A 22,375-nucleotide genomic window follows, 5' to 3' on the forward strand; every position below is an offset into this window, starting at 1 on the left:
CCACATTCCCCCAGTTCTCTTAACCATTTAATTGTGTAGCCAGGGCATGGGAATGGACATCGGGTCCCCCATTCTGGTGCACAAACATGCTTTCCTTAAAAACAGTGTCCACAAAATGGCTGCTGCCTGCTTGTTATCATTTTGAATTCCCAGACTGAAGGAAACAAGATTCAAATAATTTAAACAGTGTAATTAAAGTTCATTTTGCTTGACTAATGTGATAAAATAGGATTTTGAATAATTGTTTTGGGTGACGGGTCCCCTTTAAGGAGGAATGGTATATGAACTATCTGATATGTGATTGTAACCTGAAAATAAATAGATAATAGAACAACAGACACATTATAACATGTAAGATAAAATAAGACATCCACAAGTTTTCGGGATAATACATTTATTTTATTTCCTGTGGACTGAAATAGGGGTATATTTTTGTAGGTCTCAGTGTCTCAAAATGATAATCTTCCGCACTGTGACTTTCAAGATTAATCTGCCCCATTTTATCCATTTACCATACCTGGTGAGAAAAGAAATATATCATAATTTTAAGAAATCACACCATAAAAATTAAAAATGCCAAAGACTAAAATGTTTTGTAAAACTGAACACGCTGAGGCACTTCAAAAAAGTTTAAAATATGAAGTAAATGTTCAAAGACCAGGCAATGTTTTTTGCCCTTTTTCAAGCCTTTTGTTCTGTTTTACATGAGTCGCCCCTGGCAAGGGGTTTAAGCTGTTCAAATGCCCGTCCAGCTACGATATTTAAGGTGGTTGATGCTCTAATGATTACTAAAAGAAGGCTAAAATGTTTAACAGAAAAAAGCACAATGCTGCAGGAAAATGTAAATAGAGTTGTAGGTCACAGTTGTAGTACTGCTTTAGAGCAATGGTACACAGTGCAATAGGTTGCTACTTGTCGCCTCAGGGTGAATTATATAGCCTGGCATGACTGCAAGTTCTGTAGGACAATCATACTAATGATTGTATGTGGTGTTCTCATTGCTGATCCCTTGTTTTCCCAAACTTGCATAAAACGAGCATTCAACCTAGTCCTCTCTCTTATCACGTGTATTTGACTGTTAGGGACATAATTATCAATATGCAAACAAATGCACTCAAAAGGGAGTAAGTGCATTTTTTTGCACAATTACATGGCTGTAACTGCTCCATCCATCCATCAGCTGCACTGTAAATGTCCTAGCTGTCCTAGCAGAGAAATCTTAGCTAATTCTGGAGTGTTGGCTTACATACAGTGGGCCTTAAAGAGCATGTAAAGGTAAAAAAATAAAATCACATTTTTACTTTCTTTAATGAAAAAGAAACCTATCTCCAATTTACTTTTATTAAAAAATGTGTACCGTTTTTATAAGAAACCTGACTGTATGCAGTGAAATTCTCCCTTCATTTACTGCCGTGGATAGGAATTGTCAGATGGTCCCTAACTGCTGAGCAGGGAAACAATCATACTTATGAACAGCCGGGGGAGCCCCCCGCCTTACTTCCCAGCCATGCAGAACTCAAGCAGCTTTGTTTATGACGATCGCTAAGCAGCCCAGACCACACTGAGCATGTGCACAGTCTTAGTCTTGCAAAGATGTTTAACAAAGTTACAAGATGGTGACCCCCTGTAGCCAACTTTGAAAGCATACATTATTTGTTTGATTCGGCTTGTGGTGCAGTAAGTTCATGTTTATATTTAGAATACAAAATACAGCATTTCTAGCCTTATTCTATTTTAGACTTTACATGCCCTTTAAGTGTCCCATAACTACAGTAACATGATCTAGTCAATAATCCATCCAGTAGAATTACCTGGTTGTTTTATGGGAAAAATTCAAATACATCTGTTTATGGCCAAAAGCACCTAAGTGCATCTAAAACAACCACAATCCTTTATTGCCATTTAGACCATAGAGACATGTAAAGGTTTAATTACAGGGCAACTCAAACTCAAACATCTTTCCCTGATGATCTATCCCATAATTGCCCAACTTCTCTGATTTCGTTGATTATTAACCTTCCACTGCTTTTCCACTCTTTGCGTCTGCCTGCTCACTTAGGTGCTTAACTGCCATTTCTCTTTTCTGATCTATTACTATAGTCGCTTATCAAGAAACAGGAACACTCAAACAGAACAAGAGAGTTACAAGAATACACAAGGTCAGGGAGGGAGCACATGAAATAATGTGAAAACAGATGGTCTTAGTTGGCATCACGTACAAGGTACTGTTTTATTATTACAGGAAAAAAGGAAATCATTTTTAAAAATCTGAATTATTTTTTTGAAAAAGAGTCTATGGGAGATGGCCTTCTTGTAATTCAGAGCTTGCTGGATAACGGGTTTCCGGATAACCGATTGAATAGCTGTCTCGCCTTATCAAGGCTTGAACAACATCATGATTTATGGACAATGTTTGCTGACACCAATTCACTACCACTAGCATTTGTACCGATTGTGCAACAGCATTGGATATATTAATCAGTCTAGATTTATGAAACTCTGGTCAATACAGAGTTTAATTCGAAAAAAAAACTGGTAAGTATAGGTGGATCAGTTAACTTTTTGTTTTATAGTCAATAGTATTGATTGAAAAATAAATGGATGTATACAATAAGGCATACAGATTGCATACAAAACACAACTGATAATTGATACAAGAGGTGAACAAGACCCTATAAAAAGAGCTTACAATCCAAAAGACTTCTATTTTTGTTTTCTAAGAAACAAAAGATAGAGAAAATATGATTATCTGTATCTTCTGCGTATATTCTCAAGTATATTCTAAATATGCTCTTGTAGAAAACGATCAGACCAATCAGCAGTGATTTTAGATACACAGTAGAATATGATTTACCTACAGTGCTTTCTTCTGCCCCTTACTGAAAAAAAAATCCCAAAATCTACTTACCAGGGTATTTCTTACGTACTGTTAGCATCACGTTTTCCCTTGCTAATCAAATCTATCAATGGCCCAAGAAGAAATGAAAGAAATCTCTTGGAATGAGCTGTTAAAAGAAGACTATACTGAGATACAAGGTACTGACAAACAACAAACATAAGAGACTGAAAAACATTTATAATGTTTCCCAATGTTAAATAATAGAATTGTATAGGTGTTGTGATATATCCCTCTGTTTATACGGAATAAGAAAAATTATATATGACATCAGGGCATGCCATGTAGCTACACATGCTCTTTTCAACACTACCCCTCATAATTAAATACAGAACAGTAATTACCATAATTGATAGCCTCAGAATTGGGAAGTTTGGCTTCTCGTTTTTGTTTCAATACAGCATTTAAAGCACCTAAATATAGGGAAAATCAGTTAATTGTAATGAACAAAAATGGAAATAAATGGGTTTAAATTGTATGTACAGTTTTAATTAATGATTTAAAATTCCAAAACATTTACAAATGCAGGTAGACTCAAATATTTTATAGGCACAGAGAAGCTTGTTCCAATTCAATAAAAATGAAAATGCTTTTGTACTACTAAAGTAATACAACGTGTTTTACATTTTTACCGTAACAAACTTACACACCACAAAGGCCACATCTATTTATAAAAGAGAACCCATAAAAAGCATACACAGAGGGGCAGATTTATCAAAGGTCGAATTTCGAAGGTATGTGAATTTTTTTCAGGGACTCTGAGTCCGGGGTCTGCATAAGGATGTTCCGGGCACACAGGATAGGCACAGGCTGAGGGAGCAGGGGAGGATAATGGGCTCCCTGTAGAAGGAGCCGCACACCGGGCACTTCAGCTCTTCATCTAGGCCGCCCGCTTTCCAGCACCTTCCGACATTTTCCTGCTGTCAGTAGACTATGGGAGAGATAGCCAGGGAGGAGAAATCCAGCGGCACACTTTGGATGATCGCCATGTCGCCTTTTTTGAAGAGAAGCGGAAGTGGAGTTTCGGTAAGTTATTTCTTAAAGGGATACTGTCATGGGGAAAAAAATGTTTTTCAAAATGAATCAGTTAATAGTGCTGCTCCAGCAGAATTCTGCACTGAAATCCATTTCTCAAAAGAGCAAACAGATTTTTTTATATTCAGTTTTGAAATCTGACATGGGGCTAGACATTTTGTCAATTTCCCAGCTGCCCCTGGTCATGTGACTTGTGCCTGCACTTTAGGAGAGAAATGCTTTTTGGCAGGCTGCTGTTTTTTCTTCTCAATGTAACTGAATGTGTCTCAGTGGGACACGGGTTTTTACTATTGAGTATTGTTCTTAGATCTACCAGGCAGCTGTTATCTTGTGTTAGGGAGCTGCTATCTAGTTACCTTCCCATTGTTCTTTTGTTTGGCTGCTGGGGGCGTGGGAGGGGGTGATATCACTCCAACTTGCAGTACAGCAGTAAAGAGTGATTGAAGTTTATCAGAGCACAAGTCACATGACTTGGGGCAGCTGGGAAATTGACAATATGTCTAGCCCCATGTCAGATTTCAAAATTGAATGTAAAAAAATCTGTTTGCTCTTTTGAGAAATGGATTTCAGTGCAGAATTCTGCTGGAGCAGCACTATTAACTGATTCATTTTTGAAAAAAAATTTTTTTCCCATGACAGTATCCCTTTAATAAAGGCTTTGCTATTTTGAATTTTAATTTGTCTTGGTGTTTTTTTTTCGTTGTATTCTAATGAATTTTTTTTTAATTTATTTTGATGTTACTGTTCCTTTATGTCTGTCCCTGCTTGCAATACAAATTATGCATATGTGTTGTTTCTCCTTTTGTCCCTCACAGTTTTTTTGTAAACAAAATGCTGTATACATGTCAGTGCCAACATTGCTTCTTTGTAATCATCTTTGATTGAAAGCACTGCAATGTTCTGAAAGCTTGCTGTGATTATCATCTTAGTTAGCCAATAAAGGTATCACCTTTACACCACTTTTGTTATGCTTCATATCAAAAGTTCCACCCTATAACTTTTTCAATGGGCTAACATGGTACAAAAAATATTATAGTGTATTTACAAAGATTTACAAAGATACTGTATAAAAATATAGGCAAAATTCTTACTGAATATTTTAAATTATTCTAAATATTTTTATACTGCATTTGCCAAGCTAAGTTTACTAGTATTTACGTTTCCTTCTTTCTTTTGGAATCCACAGTTAGAGAACATAGGCAAGCACAATTTTGTGAACACTGTTATTAGGACAAGCTTTGCATCATCTATATTTTAGTAAAATGCAGATGTTGTTGCAAATGTTTTGTTTTTAGTAAAATGTATAAAATTTTATATTTTTTGCACTTTTGTAAACTGTACAATTATAGAAATGTACTTTTCAAAAAGTCTTCAGCATGAGATTTAAAAGTTCAGTTTTAATATTGTGTTGCCTTACCTGTTCCAAGTTTTTTGAGATAACCTATGACATTAGAAAGAACTCCCCGAACTTCTCGTTCCATAATCGCATCTGGGTCTGCAGATCCAGTAGGCTGTGCCATTGAGTTTGCAGAGAGCACAGCAAGTAATACACACAGGAATATCCCTTTCAACATTCTGAGAAAAATTGTCAACTTTAATGCATGAATAAAAATGTGATTTTTAAAAATAAAAACAAATAGTACTGTATTATTAATGTATATTAATTGCTGCTGACAAGGAAGGCAGATTACCGAAATCAAGTAAAGATTAGACCACTAGTTGCTGTGGATTTTTAAATTTAGTATATATAGAGCATGGTTAGATTTTTTTGTATTGTAGGAAATTAAGTCATTTTTGCATTGTCAAATTCTCCTTAACTATGTCTATGTTTACTAATCTGGACACCATTTGATTCCTTAGCTTTAACTTTCGAACCCATAAATTAATAAATTACTCCTGGTCCTTTGAACAAGGCTTGTGAGTGAATTATTTGGGAACCAATATAAGTTTTCCACACAAAGGCTCATTTGGAACTTTCAAATGTCCTGTGTAAGTTGGTTCTGTATAAACAAACTATAATGATGGTAAAGATGCAAACCCTATTATATAAGGGAGTTCTAAAAGAAATGGGTATATTTGAAAATAAAGAGAAAGATGGGACTGACATTGGAATATCCCTCAGATTTACCTTTGCATTGTGGGATTGTAGGGGTGTGCCATGGCAAAAACTGTTCTTGAAAGACCATTGCACATGCCATACGTATATTTAACAGAGTATACAGCTGAAGTCTGTTATTGGTTTTATTTGCTTTTTATGCACTTGGAATGATATGAACGAATTAGAACCATGACTTTTGTGCAAAAAACATTAGGCCCTGGATGTAATGGCCCTGTGTATCTCTGGATCAGGAGGGATGGTGATTGTCCTAGAAAGTCTCTATAACAGAAAAGTAGTGTGCCCCAGTTTTACCTGCAACTTACTAGCTAGTAAGTTGCAGGTAAAACGTATTCGTCCCTTTTATAAAATGTATAATTAAACCATAGAATTCTTAATGAATCAGATGAAAATTGAGCATAGGACTGGCCAGATATGGGATGACTTTGACGTAGTTGGCCAGCTTAAATATATTGCAATATATGGACAAACAATCCCTGTTTTGTTTAAAGGGTAAGGCATTTTTCAGTAGCAGTATGCACAAAATGTCTCTGTCTTAAATATATTGATAATAGGTTGAGTGCAGAGGACTCTTGTATTTGACTATATGTATTTTGTGGTCACACCCTCATTGCACCCCCGCCTAATGATTTTAAAAATTAGTGGTGAGCACAACTTTCCCCTGTTTGTTATTGTTTATAAAGCCACACTTCACATTTGGGATTTTATGTAATAACAGAGTTGTAAATGTTTTTGTGCCTAGTGTTATTTAAATGTTTGCTATCAGTATCCCATTAGCCTATGATTGAAGGCGACTTAGTTTTGTGGTAATGTTTTTAAAGATGTGCCAATAACACAGTGGCTATTTCATTTATAAATACCCCAGAACTAATAGCCAGATAACACAGCGGAAATTTAATGTATAAATACCCCAGAACTAATAGCCAGATGGCACAAGGGCAATTTCATGTATAAATTCCCCAGAACTAATAGCCAGATAACACAGTGGCAATTTAATGTATAAATACTCCAGAACTAATTGCAGGATGGCACTGCGACTATTTTATTTATAAATACCCCATAACAAAAAGCAGGGTGGCACAGTGACTATTTCATGTATAAATTCCCCATAACTAATAGCCAGATGGCACAGGGGCAATTTAATATATAAATACTCCAGAACTAATAGCAGGATGGCACAGGGGTAATTTCATGTATAAATACCCCAGAACTAATAGCATGGTGACAAAGTGGCTATTTCATGTATGAATACCCCATAACTAATAGCAGTATGGCACACTGGTAATTGCATGTATAAGCACCCCAGAACTAATAGCAGGATGGCACAGTGACAATTTCATGTACAGTATAAATATCCCAGAACTCATAGCAGGATGGCACAGTGGCAATATCATGTATTGTATTAGAAACAACCTCAGCACATATGTTCAAATAACTAAATAAATATCATATTTTCAGAGGTTAAACATCAAACTATGTAAACTAATTTTCTCATCAGTACTCTCCTTGCACACAGTTTTGGGGGGGCAGAAGGATTTATTCAAAGTAGTCAGCCACCAACTTATATTCAGCAAAGTTTCTTCAGAACGGAGCATGAAGAAGAAATCTTTCCTGCCCCTCCTGAACAGGACACAGCGGGTGGGTGGGATATTTCAATTACTGTGAGCATCTGTAATTTGATTGCTGCAGCTCTTTGTCTCTTCTGCTATTTTTCCTGCTGGCGGCTTAGGGCTAGTCCACACGGGGAGATAGCGACGCGTTTGCGGTCGCGGCGACAAAGCGCCGCGACAGTCGCCGCGACCGGCGCAGGCGACAGTTTTGTATGGGCGCCTATGTAAAAACGCCTGTGCTAACCACACGAGGCGATGCGCTTTTCAACAGTCGCCTGAAAAAGCCTGGCGAGGCATTTTCAGGCGACTGTTGAAAAGCGCATCGCCTCGTGTGGTTAGCACAGGCGTTTTTACATAGGCGCCCATACAAAACTGTCGCCTGCGCCAGTCGCGGCGCTTTGTCGCCGCGACCGCAAACGCGTCGCTATCTCCCCGTGTGGAATAGCCCTTACCCTTGCCTGCCACAGCCTGAAGATAGGAAGATTGCATTCACAGGAGGTGGGCTTTAGATTGAAGAAAGTGATCTGATCGCATTGGAGCCAGGAGATCTGGCATCGTGCACATAGAGGAACACTGATGGGGTAGGGAAAAAGCATGTCCTTGCTCTTGCTATGGTGCAGAGCCCCCATGCACGTGGAGCCCAATTGGGCACAATCGGTCCAATTGCCTTATAAACTGTGCTGTTTGTAGCCACTTAACCCTATAAACAAATATGTTCTCTGCCTAAAGAGAGATGCAGTGTGTCACTGATCACAGAAGAAGAAGCCTTCACAACATTTTGACACCCTTATGGTTTAAGTAATTTCTCAACAGTGTTCTTTCTGTTTCCTTGAGGTTTGGAAGAATATCATGATCTAAAGGTCAGATTGGTGGTAAACATCAGTTTTCAAACCACTTTTTTTCTGATTCTACTAGTCAGCCCCTCTTCTGTTCCCCTTCCTTCCTAGAAAGCCTATGACAATGTAAATGCCGAAATGAAGAACTGCAGAACATGCTCTAATGATCTTTTCTGCATTATTTCGTAGGTAGACAAGTGAGACCTGGCGAAAAGAGCGGCATTGTGTCATGGCACTGAGGCAAAAAATGTTGGTTCTCTGATAAACTTCAGTCACTTTGTACTGCTGTACTGCAAGTTGGAATGATATCAGCCCCTCCCTTCCCCCGCATTTTAACAAAAGAACAATGGAAAGGTAACCAGATAACAGCTCCCCTAACACAAGATAATAGCTGCCTGGTAGATCTAAGAACAGCACTCAATAGTAAAATCCAGATCCCACTGCGACACATACACCTGCCTGCCAGAAAGCAGTTCCATCCTAAAGTGCTGGCTCTTTCTGAAATCACTTGACCAGGCAAAATGAACTGAGATGGCTGCCTACACACCAATATTACAACAACAAAAAAAACACACTTGCTGGTTAAGGAATGACATTTTATATTTTAGAGTGAATTACAAACTAATTGTAGGCCATATGGACTGTAGACAAGCTGATGGGATTGCTGGATATCATATTTCCCAATTACGTTGAGGCTGTGATGGACGTACTGTAAATAGTGAAATGTACTGGCATGCTTCACAGACCTTTTAATTGGATACTATCACAGCTACTCACTACAACAGCTCCTGCAGCACAGCGGAGACACCAAATATGTCCGTATCCAAAAGGAAAAACTTGAACTGAGTTAAATAAAGAATATTGTTTCATTGAAACAACATATGGAACTAATTTTACTCACTGGAGTAAGATTCGTAGCCAGTAGTGAGTATACCTTTGGTAGTCAATAAAGTCAATGGACCTACGTTCCTTTCAACAATTTGCAGTACATCTTGGAATCAAACACAGCAAAATAACTTATGCTGGCCATGGTTTCAGAGTTTATTATAAAATAATAAAATTGATTACATTTTTTACATTAAGTGGCTTTTCCTGCTCACATGTCCTCTAAATAAACCTACAGAAGGACACTGCAGCTAGTCCTAAAATGTAACCTTAAATACTTGAACCCAAAAGACAGTGGAATTGGATGAAGAAATGGATACTGCAGGAGAAATAAATATGATACTTTACCTATCCAATTTTAGAGACTTTTATGTCACACAAATGGCAAGGTGCTCAGTCTAGAGTTATCCTGCTTCTCCAAATTAATCTGAATCTTATATAATTCACTTTATGGTCACCTGTTTGCACAAATAATGAAATGAGTCATCCAAATCACTCGTGCTTAGCTTGAGGCTATGAACTCATGACAGGTATTAGCATTACAGGCATCCTCACACAAAGTTTGTAGATTCTAACTAAATGCTGATGCCACGCAGAGAGGTTAGAGATGCCAATCAGAAATTTCTTATATTTTGATGTTATACATTAATCCCTAAACAGAGCACATTTGCAATTGAAGCCTATTTCATTTTTTAGCATATCTAAAATATTTTAGTGCAATAAACTCACGTGATGGAGTACTGCGGATATCTATAAGTGCTGAAGTGAGCTTTGGTTGAGAGGTTATACTGATTGCGTAGTGTACACCTTTGTAAATAAGGCCTATAACAAAGGTCTTAATTATAGCATCATATAAGCAATTGACTGCTGACACTACTAGAGAAGAAAAGACCATTATTCACCCCACACTTTTTTTTATTTAGTTAATTTTATCATTTTTCCACTTGTTATTCCCCTAAAAACTGCTGATTTCACAGCGTGACTATTGGATCAAGCATTCTGACCACAAACCACCTTGTCGGATCAATTATTTTGTTATTTCATTGATTTGCCTAATTGTATTTCATTTTTGTGATTTTATATTGGCTTTATGATTGCATTGTTGTTCCTTGAGTTTTTTTTGGCGTCGATTTGCAGTTTAATTGTTTGGAGTAGAAACACATAATACACAGTCAGGGGGCTTTGTTCATAGAAGGTGAACTGGCAGCTGAGAAAATTCACAAGCCACCTGCATTGGTACTGTATAGCTATGCATATTGGGCATCACACTGTTCAGTGGACCCTTGGCACGCTTGTTTAAGGTGGGTTACATATTAAATTGTGTGAGATAAATGTGATAAATTGCAATATTATAGGCAAAATTTGGATTCGGTAGAGTGTGTACTTTCCAAAACTATATGTTTTTCTGGGCTGCACTTAACTTTTTGTACCTTTGGCACTCATAAATGCTGTAAATGTGTTCATTTTGCAGTATCTGGAATTACTGTATAGGATGGATAGCTTGTATCAGTTCAATTGATATCTTAATTTTGTGGGCCCCTATATGTCACATACTTAGGTAAACCTATGCAAATCAGTCATAGAACTTGTGTAACCTTTGGCTTGATAAAGGGCACGATGCATGCCCGAAACGTAGCCTGATGCTTTATTTTTATATCTAATACACGTTTTCTGATCAAGTGAGTGCTGCCTTACCTGTGTGTTTATATATATATATATATATATATATATATATATATATATATATATCTATATATATATATATATATATCTATATATATATATCTATATATCTATATATATGTATACACATTTTGTTTCTGATGTTTTTGTATGGGAAACGTGATTTTGTTTTCATTTTTAGACACTTGATTGAGGTATAGTACCACTTTAGGGAAGGGTCAGTATATAGATAGACTAGGCTAAGTCTCTTGGCAGGCAGTGACAGACAACTTTGCTGGCTCATGAATCTTCTACTTTTTACTTAAAAAAACTATAGATGTATAGATGTAATTTATTGTATCATGTCCCTGTCATATCACTGGCTCAGTGCTAATGGTGGGGAGGTTCTGTTAAAAATATCAGAACCCACATTTTTGTGGACTCTGCTTTGTCTCCTCCGCAGCCATTTGTCTGTGATGAACACTGGCCACCCTGTGCAGAAAAGCTATGAAGAAGACTGCTTAGGGATTTGTAGGCATTTCTAATAGGGATGTAGCGAACGTCGGAAAAAAAGTTCGCGAACATATTCGCGAACTTGCGTCAAAAATGCGAACGGTTCACGAACGTCGCGAACCCCATAGACTTCAATGGGAAGGCGAATTTTAAAAGCTAGAAAAGACATTTCTGGCCAGAAAAATGATTTTAAAGTTGTTTAAAGGGTGCAACGACCTGGACAGTGCCATGCCAGAGGGGGATCAAGGGCAAAAATGTTTCTAAAAAATCCATTGTTGACACAGCGCTGCGTTTTGTGCTGTAAAGGGCAGAAATCACACTACATTTCTAAACCTGTGTAATAAAATGCTTTAAAACGTCCGGCGTCTACATGCCAATCAAGTCGTGTAAAAGTTACAGCCTGTTCACACGCAAAGACGAAACGCGGTGCTTACTGCAACGCAAAAAGACGCAAAGAGCTTTAATGAATGATACCGTCAAGTGAGCAAATAATAGTTTTTAATTACTAGTTGCTTGTCACCTCCAGGATGTTCGTCCTGTTGGTGGCAATATTTCTGTAGTGGTGTGTTTAGCAGTCACCGTGCTTGTGCGCACGTGCACTGTCAGGCAGAGGTAATTCAATGTACAGTGAAGTGAACCAAAAAACACTGATTCTGCAGTGTGGGCCCAGTTTTGGTCTACTTTATTGATCACCTGCGGTGACCATAAAAGATGCGATTTTGCCACTGTTGCAGAACCCTGAAAAATTAGGCATGTGTACTTTCCTGAAAAATTATGTTTTTTTTGTCGCAGCCACTGAACCAGAAGTCCAGAAACAATATGCCATATAAATGCTGAAAATATTAATTTTTTTTGTCGCAGCCACTGCAGCACAGAGGCCAGAAAAAATATGCCATATAAATGCAAACAATATTAATTTTTTTTTGTTGCAGCCACTGCAGCACAGAGGCCAGAAAAAATATGCCATATAAATGCAAACAATATTAATTTTTTTTGGTCGCAGCCACTGCAGCACAGAGGCCAGGAAAAATATGCCATATAAATGCTAACAATACAAATTTTTTTTGTCGCAGACACTGAAGCACAGAGGCCAGAAAAAATATGCCATATAAATGCTGAAAATATTCAATTTTTTGGTCGCAGCCACTGAAGCACAGAGGCCATAAAAAATATGCCATATAAATGCTGAAAATATTCTGTTTTTTTTGTCGCAGCCACTGAAGCACAGAGGCCAGAAAAAATATGCCATATAAATGCTGAAAATATTCATTTTTTTGTCACAGCCACTGAAGCACAGAGGCCAGAAAAAATATGCCATATAAATGCTGAAAATATTCATTTTTTTGTCACAGCCACTGAAGCACAGAGGCCATAAAAAATATGCCATATAAATGCAGAAAATATTCTGTTTTTTTTGGTCGCAGCCACTGAAGCACAGAGGCCAGAAAAAATATGCCATATAAATGCTGAAAATATTCATTTTTTTGTCACAGCCACTGAAGCACAGAGGCCATAAAAAATATGCCATATAAATGCTGAAAATATTCTGTTTTTTTTGGTCGCAGCCACTGAAGCACAGAGGCCAGAAAAAATATGCCATATAAATGCTGAAAATATTCATTTTTTTGTCACAGCCACTGAAGCACAGAGGCCAGAAAAAATATGCCATATAAATGCAGAAAATATTCTGTTTTTTTGGTCGCAGCCACTGAAGCACAGAGGCCATAAAAAATATGCCATATAAATGCTGAAAATATTCAATTTTTTTGTCACAGCCACTGAAGCACAGAGGCCAGAAAAACTCAGGATTTACCTGGATTCAAATTAAACCAGTAGGGTTTGCACCCTAGTTTGTAACGGTGGTGGAGGGAGGAGGACGCTAAAGGACAGCTGTATGTGGAGTCATGAGGCGTGCAGAGAAGGACAGCTGCATGGGGAGTCAGAATCAGAAACTCAGCACAAGTCTTCCGGCGTGCAGTAACCCTCCGACATCCACCCCTCATTCATTTTAATAAAGGTCAGGTAATCCACACTTTTGTGACCTAGGCGAGTTCTCTTCTCAGTTACAATCCCTCCTGCTGCACTGAAGGTCCTTTCTGAGAGGACACTTGAGGCGGGGCAAGACAAGAGGTTCATGGCAAATTGTGACAGCTCTGGCCACAGATCAAGCCTGCGCACCCAGTAGTCCAGGGGTTCATCGCTCCTCAGAGTGTCGATATCTGCAGTTAATGCCAGGTAGTCTGCTACCTGCCGGTCGAGGCGTTCTTCGAGGGTGGATCCCGAACGGTTCTGCCGCTGCCTTGGACTGAAAAACATTTGCATGTCTGACGTTACAGAGTGGCCAAAGTGCTTTGTCCTTGCAGGTGCGCTCGTGGCAGGATTACTGGCACCTCTGCCCCTGGAATGTTGATGAGTTCCTGAAGTGACATCACCCTTAAAAGCATTGTACAACATGTTTTGCAGGCTGGTTTCTAAATGCAGCATCCTTTCAGACTTGTGGTATGTTGGTAACATTTCTGCCACTTTATGCTTGTACCGAGGGTCTAGTAGAGTCGCGACCCAGTACAGGTCCTTCTCCTTAAGCCTCTTGATACGGGGGTCCTTCAACAGGCATGACAGCATGAAAGACCCCATTCTCACAAGGTTGGATGCAGAGGTATCCATCTCCGCTTCCTCGTTATCAAGGACTGCATCATCCACGGTCTCCTCCCCCCAGCCACGTACAAGACCAGGGGTCCCCAAAAGGTCACCACTAGCCCCCTGGGAAGCCTGCTCCTGTTGGTCCTCCTCCTCCACAAAGCCACCTTCCTCCTCTGACTCCACTTCTGACACCTCTCCCTGCGTTGCAGCAGGTGCCTGGGTTCGTTCTGGTGATTCCGACCAGAAATCGTGCGCTTCCTGCTCCTCGTCACGCTGGTCTACAGCCTCATCTGTCACTCGTCGCACGGCACGCTCCAGGAAGAAAGCGAAGGGTATTAGGTCGCTGATGGTGCCTTCGGTGCGACTGACCATATTTGTAACCTCTTCAAAAGGGCGCATGAGCCTGCAGGCATCGCGCATAAGCACCCAGTAACGGGGTAAAAAAATCCCCAGCTCTGCAGATCCAGTCCTACCACCCAGTTCAAACAGGTATTCGTTGACGGCTCTTTGTTGTTGCAGCAGACGTTCCAACATGAGGAGCGTTGAATTCCAGCGAGTCTGGCTGTCGCAAATCAAACGCCTGACTGGCATTTTGTACCGCTGCTGAATGTCAGCAAGGCGTGCCATGGCTGTGTAGGACCGTCTGAAATGGGCCGACACCTTCCTGGACTGCCTGAGAACGTCCTGGAATCCTGGGTACTTTGAGACAAAACGTTGTACTATTAAATTCAGAACATGTGCCATGCAGGGCACATGTGTTAAATTGCCCAGTCTCAGTGCTGCCAACAGATTGCTTCCATTGTCACACACCACTTTTCCGATCTTCAGTTGGTGTGGGGTCAGCCACCGATCGGCCTGTGACTGCAGAGATGACAGGAGTACAGATCCGGTATGGTTTTTGCTTTCCAGGCACGTCATCCCCAAGACAGCATGACAACGGCGTACCTGGCACGTCGAATAGCCTAGGGGGAGCTGGGGGTGCACAGGTGTGGAGGAGGAGGACCCAGCAGCAGAGGACGAAGAAGAGGAAGAAGACGAGGTAGAGAGCGAAGGAGGAGTAGAGGTGGTGGCAGAACCGCGTGCAATCCGTGGCGGTGACACCAACTCCACTGTCGTTGTTGAGCTACACATTCCCTGCTTCCCAGCCATTACCAAGTTCACCCAGTGGGCAGTGTAGGTGACATACCTGCCCTGACCATGCTTGGAGGACCATGCGTCAGTAGTCATATGGACCTTTGGCCCAACACTAAGTGACAGAGATGCGGTGACTTGGCTCTGCACATGGTGGTACAGGTGTGGTATTCCCTTTTTTGAAAAAAAATTGCGGCTGGGTACCTTCCACTGCGGTGTCCCAATTGCTACAAATTTGCGGAAGGCCTCAGAGTCCACCAGCTGGTATGGTAAAAGCTGGCGGGCTAAGAGTGCGGACAAGCCAGCTGTCAGACGCCGGGCAAGGGGGTGACTAGCAGACATTGGCTTCTTACGCTCAAACATGGCCCTCACAGAAACTTGGCTGGGGGCAGATGACTGGGAATGGGAACTGGTGGTCAAGGTGGAAGGCGGAGTGGAGGGTGGTTCAGACGGGTGAAGGACAGCAGAGGTAGAGCAGTAAGATGCTGGACCAGAAGGAGGGTGGCTTTTAGTTTGCCTGTTGCCTTTGAGGTGTTGCTCCCAAAGTGCTTTGTGCTTGCCGTTCATGTGCCTTCGCATAGAAGTTGTACCTATGTGGCTGTTGGGCTTCCCAAGACTCAGTTTCTGACTGCACTCATTGCAAATGACAACGCTTTTGTCAGAGGCACACACATTAAAAAAATCCCACACTGCTGACCTTTTTGAGGCTGGCAATCTGGCGGTAACAGTAGAAGTCGGCGGCGTTGGCGGCAATGGCGGGTGCGTTGGCCGGCTGACCACAGGTGCCGATACATGTTGTTGCCCTACTGTTCCCTGCGAGCTGTCCTCCCTGCTTCTTCTAAGTCTTATTCTCCTCCTGCCTCTCTGACTCTCCGTCTCTCCATCTGAACTATCCTCCTCTTCCTCTCTTCTACTGGGCACCCATAAAACATCAATCTCCTCATCCTCATTCATCAGATGCATCAATTTCTTCTAACAGCTCACAGAAGGAAGCAGCAGCGGGGACCTCCTCGTCATCACTCATTATGTCCATCTCTGTTGTGTTCTCTGCCAGAATTAAATCTGGTGTAACGTCCTCATCTCCTTCATCTTCTTCTGCCAATAATGGTTGCGCATCACTCAGTTCAAGAAACTCATGTGAAAATAACTCCTCTGACTCCAGTGAAGAAGGGGCGCCGGTGGTGGAGGAAGTGTTACGTGGGGTGCCCATAGCAGTGGAGGATGAGGATGTTGTGGTAAAGTTAGAAACGGTAGAGGATGGGGTGTGCTGTGTAAGCCAGCCAACTACCTCTTCAGCATTTTGGGAGTTCAGGGTCATTGCCTTTTTAAAACTGGGCAATTTCCTAGGGCCACAGGATAGCATAGCAGCACGGCCCCTTGTGCCTCTGCGTGGCGGCCTGCCTTTGCCTGGCATTATTTTTAAAACAACAACAACAACAACTCAGGTGGTGTTTCTAGAGACGGTATTATTATTGATATTTAGACAGAATGTGAACAAGCTCACACAGCTAGATGGGAGTTGTTTGAAAATGAAGAAGAAGAACACACTGGGCAATCAAGGCCTACAAGGTCAACGTATACACTACTACAGCAGTGGATACGGAATATATTATTGCTGCCTGAAAAACGTCACTCGGGTGGTGTTGCTAGAGACGGTATTATTATTGATATTTAGACAGAATATGAACAAGCTCACACAGCTAGATGGTTGTTGTTTGAAAATGAAGAAGAAGAACACACTGGGCAAACAAGGCCTACAAGGTCAACGTATACACTACTACAGCAGTGGATACGATATATATGATTGCTGCCTGAAAAACGTCACTCGGGTGGTGTTTCTAGAGACGGTATTATTATTGATATTTAGACAGAATGTGAACAAGCTCACACAGCTAGATGGTTGTTGTTTGAAAATGAAGAACACACTGAGCAAATAATGCCTACAAGGTTAACGTATACACTACTACAGCAGTGGATACGGAATATATTATTGCTGCCTGAAAAACGTCACTCGGGTGGTGTTTCTAGAGACGGTATTATTATTGATATTTAGACAGAATGTGAAAAAGCTCACACAGCTAAGTGGCAGTGGTTTGAAAATGAAGAAGAAGAACACACTGGGCAAACAAGGCCTACAAGGTCAACGTATACACTACTACAGCAGTGGATACGGAATATATTATTGCTGCCTGAAAAACGTCACTCGGGTGGTGTTTCTAGAGACGGTATTATTATTGATATTTAGACAGAATGTGAACAAGCTCACACAGCTAGATGGTTGTTGTTTGAAAATGAAGAACACACTGAGCAAATAATGCCTACAAGGTTAACGTATACACTACTACAGCAGTGGATACGATATATATGATTGCTGCCTGAAAAACGTCACTCGGGTGGTGTTTCTAGAGACGGTATTATTATTGATATTTAGACAGAATGTGAACAAGCTCACACAGCTAGATGGTTGTTGTTTGAAAATGAAGAACACACTGAGCAAATAATGCCTACAAGATTAACGTATACACTACTACAGCAGTGGATACGGAATATATTATTGCTGCCTGAAAAACGTCACTCGGGTGGTGTTTCTAGAGACGGTATTATTATTGATATTTAGACAGAATGTGAAAAAGCTCACACAGCTAAGTGGCAGTGGTTTGAAAATGAAGAAGAAGAACACACTGGGCAAACAAGGCCTACAAGGTCAACGTATACACTACTACAGCAGTGGATACGGAATATATTATTGCTGCCTGAAAAACGTCACTCGGGTGGTGTTTCTAGAGACGGTATTATTATTGATATTTAGACAGAATGTGAACAAGCTCACACAGCTAGATGGTTGTTGTTTGAAAATGAAGAACACACTGAGCAAATAATGCCTACAAGGTTAACGTATACACTACTACAGCAGTGGATACGATATATATGATTGCTGCCTGAAAAACGTCACTCGGGTGGTGTTTCTAGAGACGGTATTATTATTGATATTTAGACAGAATGTGAACAAGCTCACACAGCTAGATGGTTGTTGTTTGAAAATGAAGAACACACTGAGCAAATAATGCCTACAAGGTTAACGTATACACTACTACAGCAGTGGATACGGAATATATTATTGCTGCCTGAAAAACGTCACTCGGGTGGTGTTTCTAGAGACGGTATTATTATTGATATTTAGACAGAATGTGAACAAGCTCACACAGCTAGATGGTTGTTGTTTGAAAATGAAGAACACACTGAGCAAATAATGCCTACAAGGTTAACGTATACACTACTACAGCAGTGGATACGGAATATATTATTGCTGCCTGAAAAACGTCACTCGGGTGGTGTTTCTAGAGACGGTATTATTATTGATATTTAGACAGAATGTGAAAAAGCTCACACAGCTAAGTGGCAGTGGTTTGAAAATGAAGAAGAAGAACACACTGGGCAAACAAGGCCTACAAGGTCAACGTATACACTACTACAGCAGTGGATACGGAATATATTATTGCTGCCTGAAAAACGTCACTCGGGTGGTGTTTCTAGAGACGGTATTATTATTGATATTTAGACAGAATGTGAACAAGCTCACACAGCTAGATGGTTGTTGTTTGAAAATGAAGAACACACTGAGCAAATAATGCCTACAAGGTTAACGTATACACTACTACAGCAGTGGATACGATATATATGATTGCTGCCTGAAAAACGTCACTCGGGTGGTGTTTCTAGAGACGGTATTATTATTGATATTTAGACAGAATGTGAACAAGCTCACACAGCTAGATGGTTGTTGTTTGAAAATGAAGAACACACTGAGCAAATAATGCCTACAAGGTTAACGTATACACTACTACAGCAGTGGATACGGAATATATTATTGCTGCCTGAAAAACGTCACTCGGGTGGTGTTTCTAGAGACGGTATTATTATTGATATTTAGACAGAATGTGAACAAGCTCACACAGCTAGATGGTTGTTGTTTGAAAATGAAGAACACACTGAGCAAATAAGGCCTACAAGGTTAACGTATACACTACTCCAGCAGTGGATACGATATATATGATTGCTGCCTGAAAAACGTCACTCGGGTGGTGTTTCTAGAGACGGTATTATTATTGATATTTAGACAGAATGTGAACAAGCTCACACAGCTAGATGGTTGTTGTTTGAAAATGAAGAACACACTGAGCAAATAATGCCTACAAGGTTAACGTATACACTACTACAGCAGTGGATACGGAATATATTATTGCTGCCTGAAAAACGTCACTCGGGTGGTGTTTCTAGAGACGGTATTATTATTGATATTTAGACAGAATGTGAACAAGCTCACACAGCTAGATGGTTGTTGTTTGAAAATGAAGAACACACTGAGCAAATAATGCCTACAAGGTTAACGTATACACTACTACAGCAGTGGATACGATATATATGATTGCTGCCTGAAAAACGTCACTCGGGTGGTGTTTCTAGAGACGGTATTATTATTGATATTTAGACAGAATGTGAACAAGCTCACACAGCTAGATGGTTGTTGTTTGAAAATGAAGAACACACTGAGCAAACAAGGCCTACAAGGTTAACGTATACACTACTACAGCAGTGGATACGATATATATGATTGCTGCCTGAAAAACGTCACTCGGGTGGTGTTTCTAGAGACGGTATTATTATTGATATTTAGACAGAATGTGAACATGCTCACACAGCTAGATGGTTGTTGTTTGAAAATGAAGAACACACTGAGCAAATAATGCCTACAAGGTTAACGTATACACTACTACAGCAGTGGATACGGAATATATTATTGCTGCCTGAAAAACGTCACTCGGGTGGTGTTTCTAGAGACGGTATTATTATTGATATTTAGACAGAATGTGAACAAGCTCACACAGCTAGATGGTTGTTGTTTGAAAATGAAGAACACACTGAGCAAATAATGCCTACAAGGTTAACGTATACACTACTACAGCAGTGGATACGATATATATGATTGCTGCCTGAAAAACGTCACTCGGGTGGTGTTTCTAGAGACGGTATTATTATTGATATTTAGACAGAATGTGAACAAGCTCACACAGCTAGATGGTTGTTGTTTGAAAATGAAGAACACACTGAGCAAATAATGCCTACAAGGTTAACGTATACACTACTACAGCAGTGGATACGGAATATATTATTGCTGCCTGAAAAACGTCACTCGGGTGGTGTTTCTAGAGACGGTATTATTATTGATATTTAGACAGAATGTGAACAAGCTCACACAGCTAGATGGTTGTTGTTTGAAAATGAAGAACACACTGAGCAAATAATGCCTGCAAGTGCACTACTATTGGTGCACTACTATGAAGAACAGCAACAGCACTGTACACGTTAAAGAACAGTAAGATAAGTAAAAGAAAAAAAAAATATATGTATATTAAAAAAAATATTTTTCTCGGGTTGGTGCTGCTGAACTACTAGGAGCAGCACAGTAGCACACCAGTCCCACTCCCCAACACTGCTAGACTAATAGCACTGGGCTTATAGTAGCAACTAGCAAAGTAAAAAAACAAAAAAGAAAATAAAAGCAGTCCTTACAAGGACTATTGGGTTATTACAGCAGTCAGCAGATGAGATCAGAAGAGATCAGTGCCCACAGCAGGCAGCTACATACAGAGCACTGCAGTAGAAGGTAGATTACTAGCCAGCAAAGCTACCCTAAAATGTCCCTCAAATCCCTGCAGACTTCTATCCCTCCAATACAGAGCAGTATCAAGTAGATTACTAGCCAGCAAACTTACTATCAACTGTCCCTCAAAGAAATCAGTGAAATCAGTAACAGCTCTCTTCCTACACTAGCTCTTGCAAGCACACACAGGCAGAATGAAAAAACGCTGCAGGGCTTCAGTTTATATATGGAAGGGGAGTGGTCCAGGGGGTGTGGGGGTGGTCCAGGAGGGAGAGCTTCCTGATTGGCTGCCATGTATCTGCTGGTCTGGGGTGAGAGGTCAAAAAAAAGCGCCAGGTAAGGCGAACCCAAAATGGCGAACGTCGCGCGACGTTCGCGAACATTCGGCGAGCGCGAACAGCCGATGTTCGCGCGAACAAGTTCGCCGGCGAACAGTCCGCGACATCCCTAATTTCTAAAGCAACTGCCTTTTTTAAATAAATAAACACTGAAACTTCAGAAGGGCACTGCAACTAGTCTCAAAATAAAGCCAAAATGACAGTGGGATAAAGTATTGTATAATGCAGGAATTCTAAATAAGAAACGGTTTACCTTTTCAAATGTAGCTCATTTCTGTCCCACAAATGGAAGGTGCTCAGTATAAATTTGTTATTCTGCCTCTTCCTGCTACACTGCATCTTATATAGTTCACTTTTACTGTGATCTGTTGTCACAAATAATAAAAATCAACATTTAGCATCACTCATGCTTAGCTTGATGCTATGAACTCATGGCAATTATTAACACTACACTTGTAGATTCTTACTAAGTCCTTTTGCCTGAAAGAAGTTACAGTTGCCAAGCAGGATTTTTTTTATACTTCTATGTACACATCAGTCCCTTGATGGAGAAAGGAGCTGATGTCTAAAGACACAGAGGGGCATATGGATCATACTGTTTGGAACAATTAACACTGAAAAAATGGTGTAAAAAAAAAGTGTGAAATACACCAGATTTTCCGACATTATTTTACACCACTTTAGACTTTGTGCAATCTGTTAAGGACAAAGGAAAAATTAGAGTCAAGTTAGTTTCATTGGAAGTCACTCTGGAAAAATAACATGTAACAAACCGCAGTGGATGAACACCATATTTTTACAAAAGTATTTTCTAGTGGCTGTTTACTCTTTTGCTAGATGGTCAAGGGGGTTACATTTCTATACAAAAGCCTCTCTGCATAGTGTTCTTCTTTTATTCTGTGTTTCATTGCTTGAAGCATGGATCAGGTTCATCCAACCCAGCTCATGTCTAAGAGTAATCTGCCTCTTTGTATCACGTCCTACTGATGATTCAATCCAACAGGGTTTATTTACCAATGCCCTAGAGGTGCTAAATTGCATTCTATCATAT

At 40.2% G+C, this 22,375-nt stretch overlaps 1 protein-coding gene across 2 annotated transcripts; it reads right to left on the bottom strand.

Moving 5' to 3' along the window:
* Positions 1-377: 377 nt before the first annotated feature.
* Positions 378-21,614, bottom strand: pgq.L (preproprotein pGQ L homeolog). Of its 2 annotated transcripts, none has more exons than XM_041565192.1 (5): positions 9,727-9,834; positions 5,349-5,506; positions 3,241-3,309; positions 2,909-3,005; positions 378-517 (listed from the first exon to the last, which is right to left on the bottom strand). In XM_041565192.1, the coding sequence occupies exons 2-4, from the start codon at positions 5,503-5,505 to the stop codon at positions 2,920-2,922; spliced, it is 312 nt and encodes a 103-aa protein (XP_041421126.1). In that variant the 5' UTR covers position 5,506; positions 9,727-9,834; the 3' UTR covers positions 378-517; positions 2,909-2,919.
* Between the last annotated feature and the right edge of the window lie 761 nt (positions 21,615-22,375).

This window comes from Xenopus laevis, chromosome 6L (genome assembly GCF_017654675.1).
Source record: "Xenopus laevis strain J_2021 chromosome 6L, Xenopus_laevis_v10.1, whole genome shotgun sequence".
Classification (NCBI taxonomy): domain Eukaryota; kingdom Metazoa; phylum Chordata; class Amphibia; order Anura; family Pipidae; genus Xenopus; species Xenopus laevis.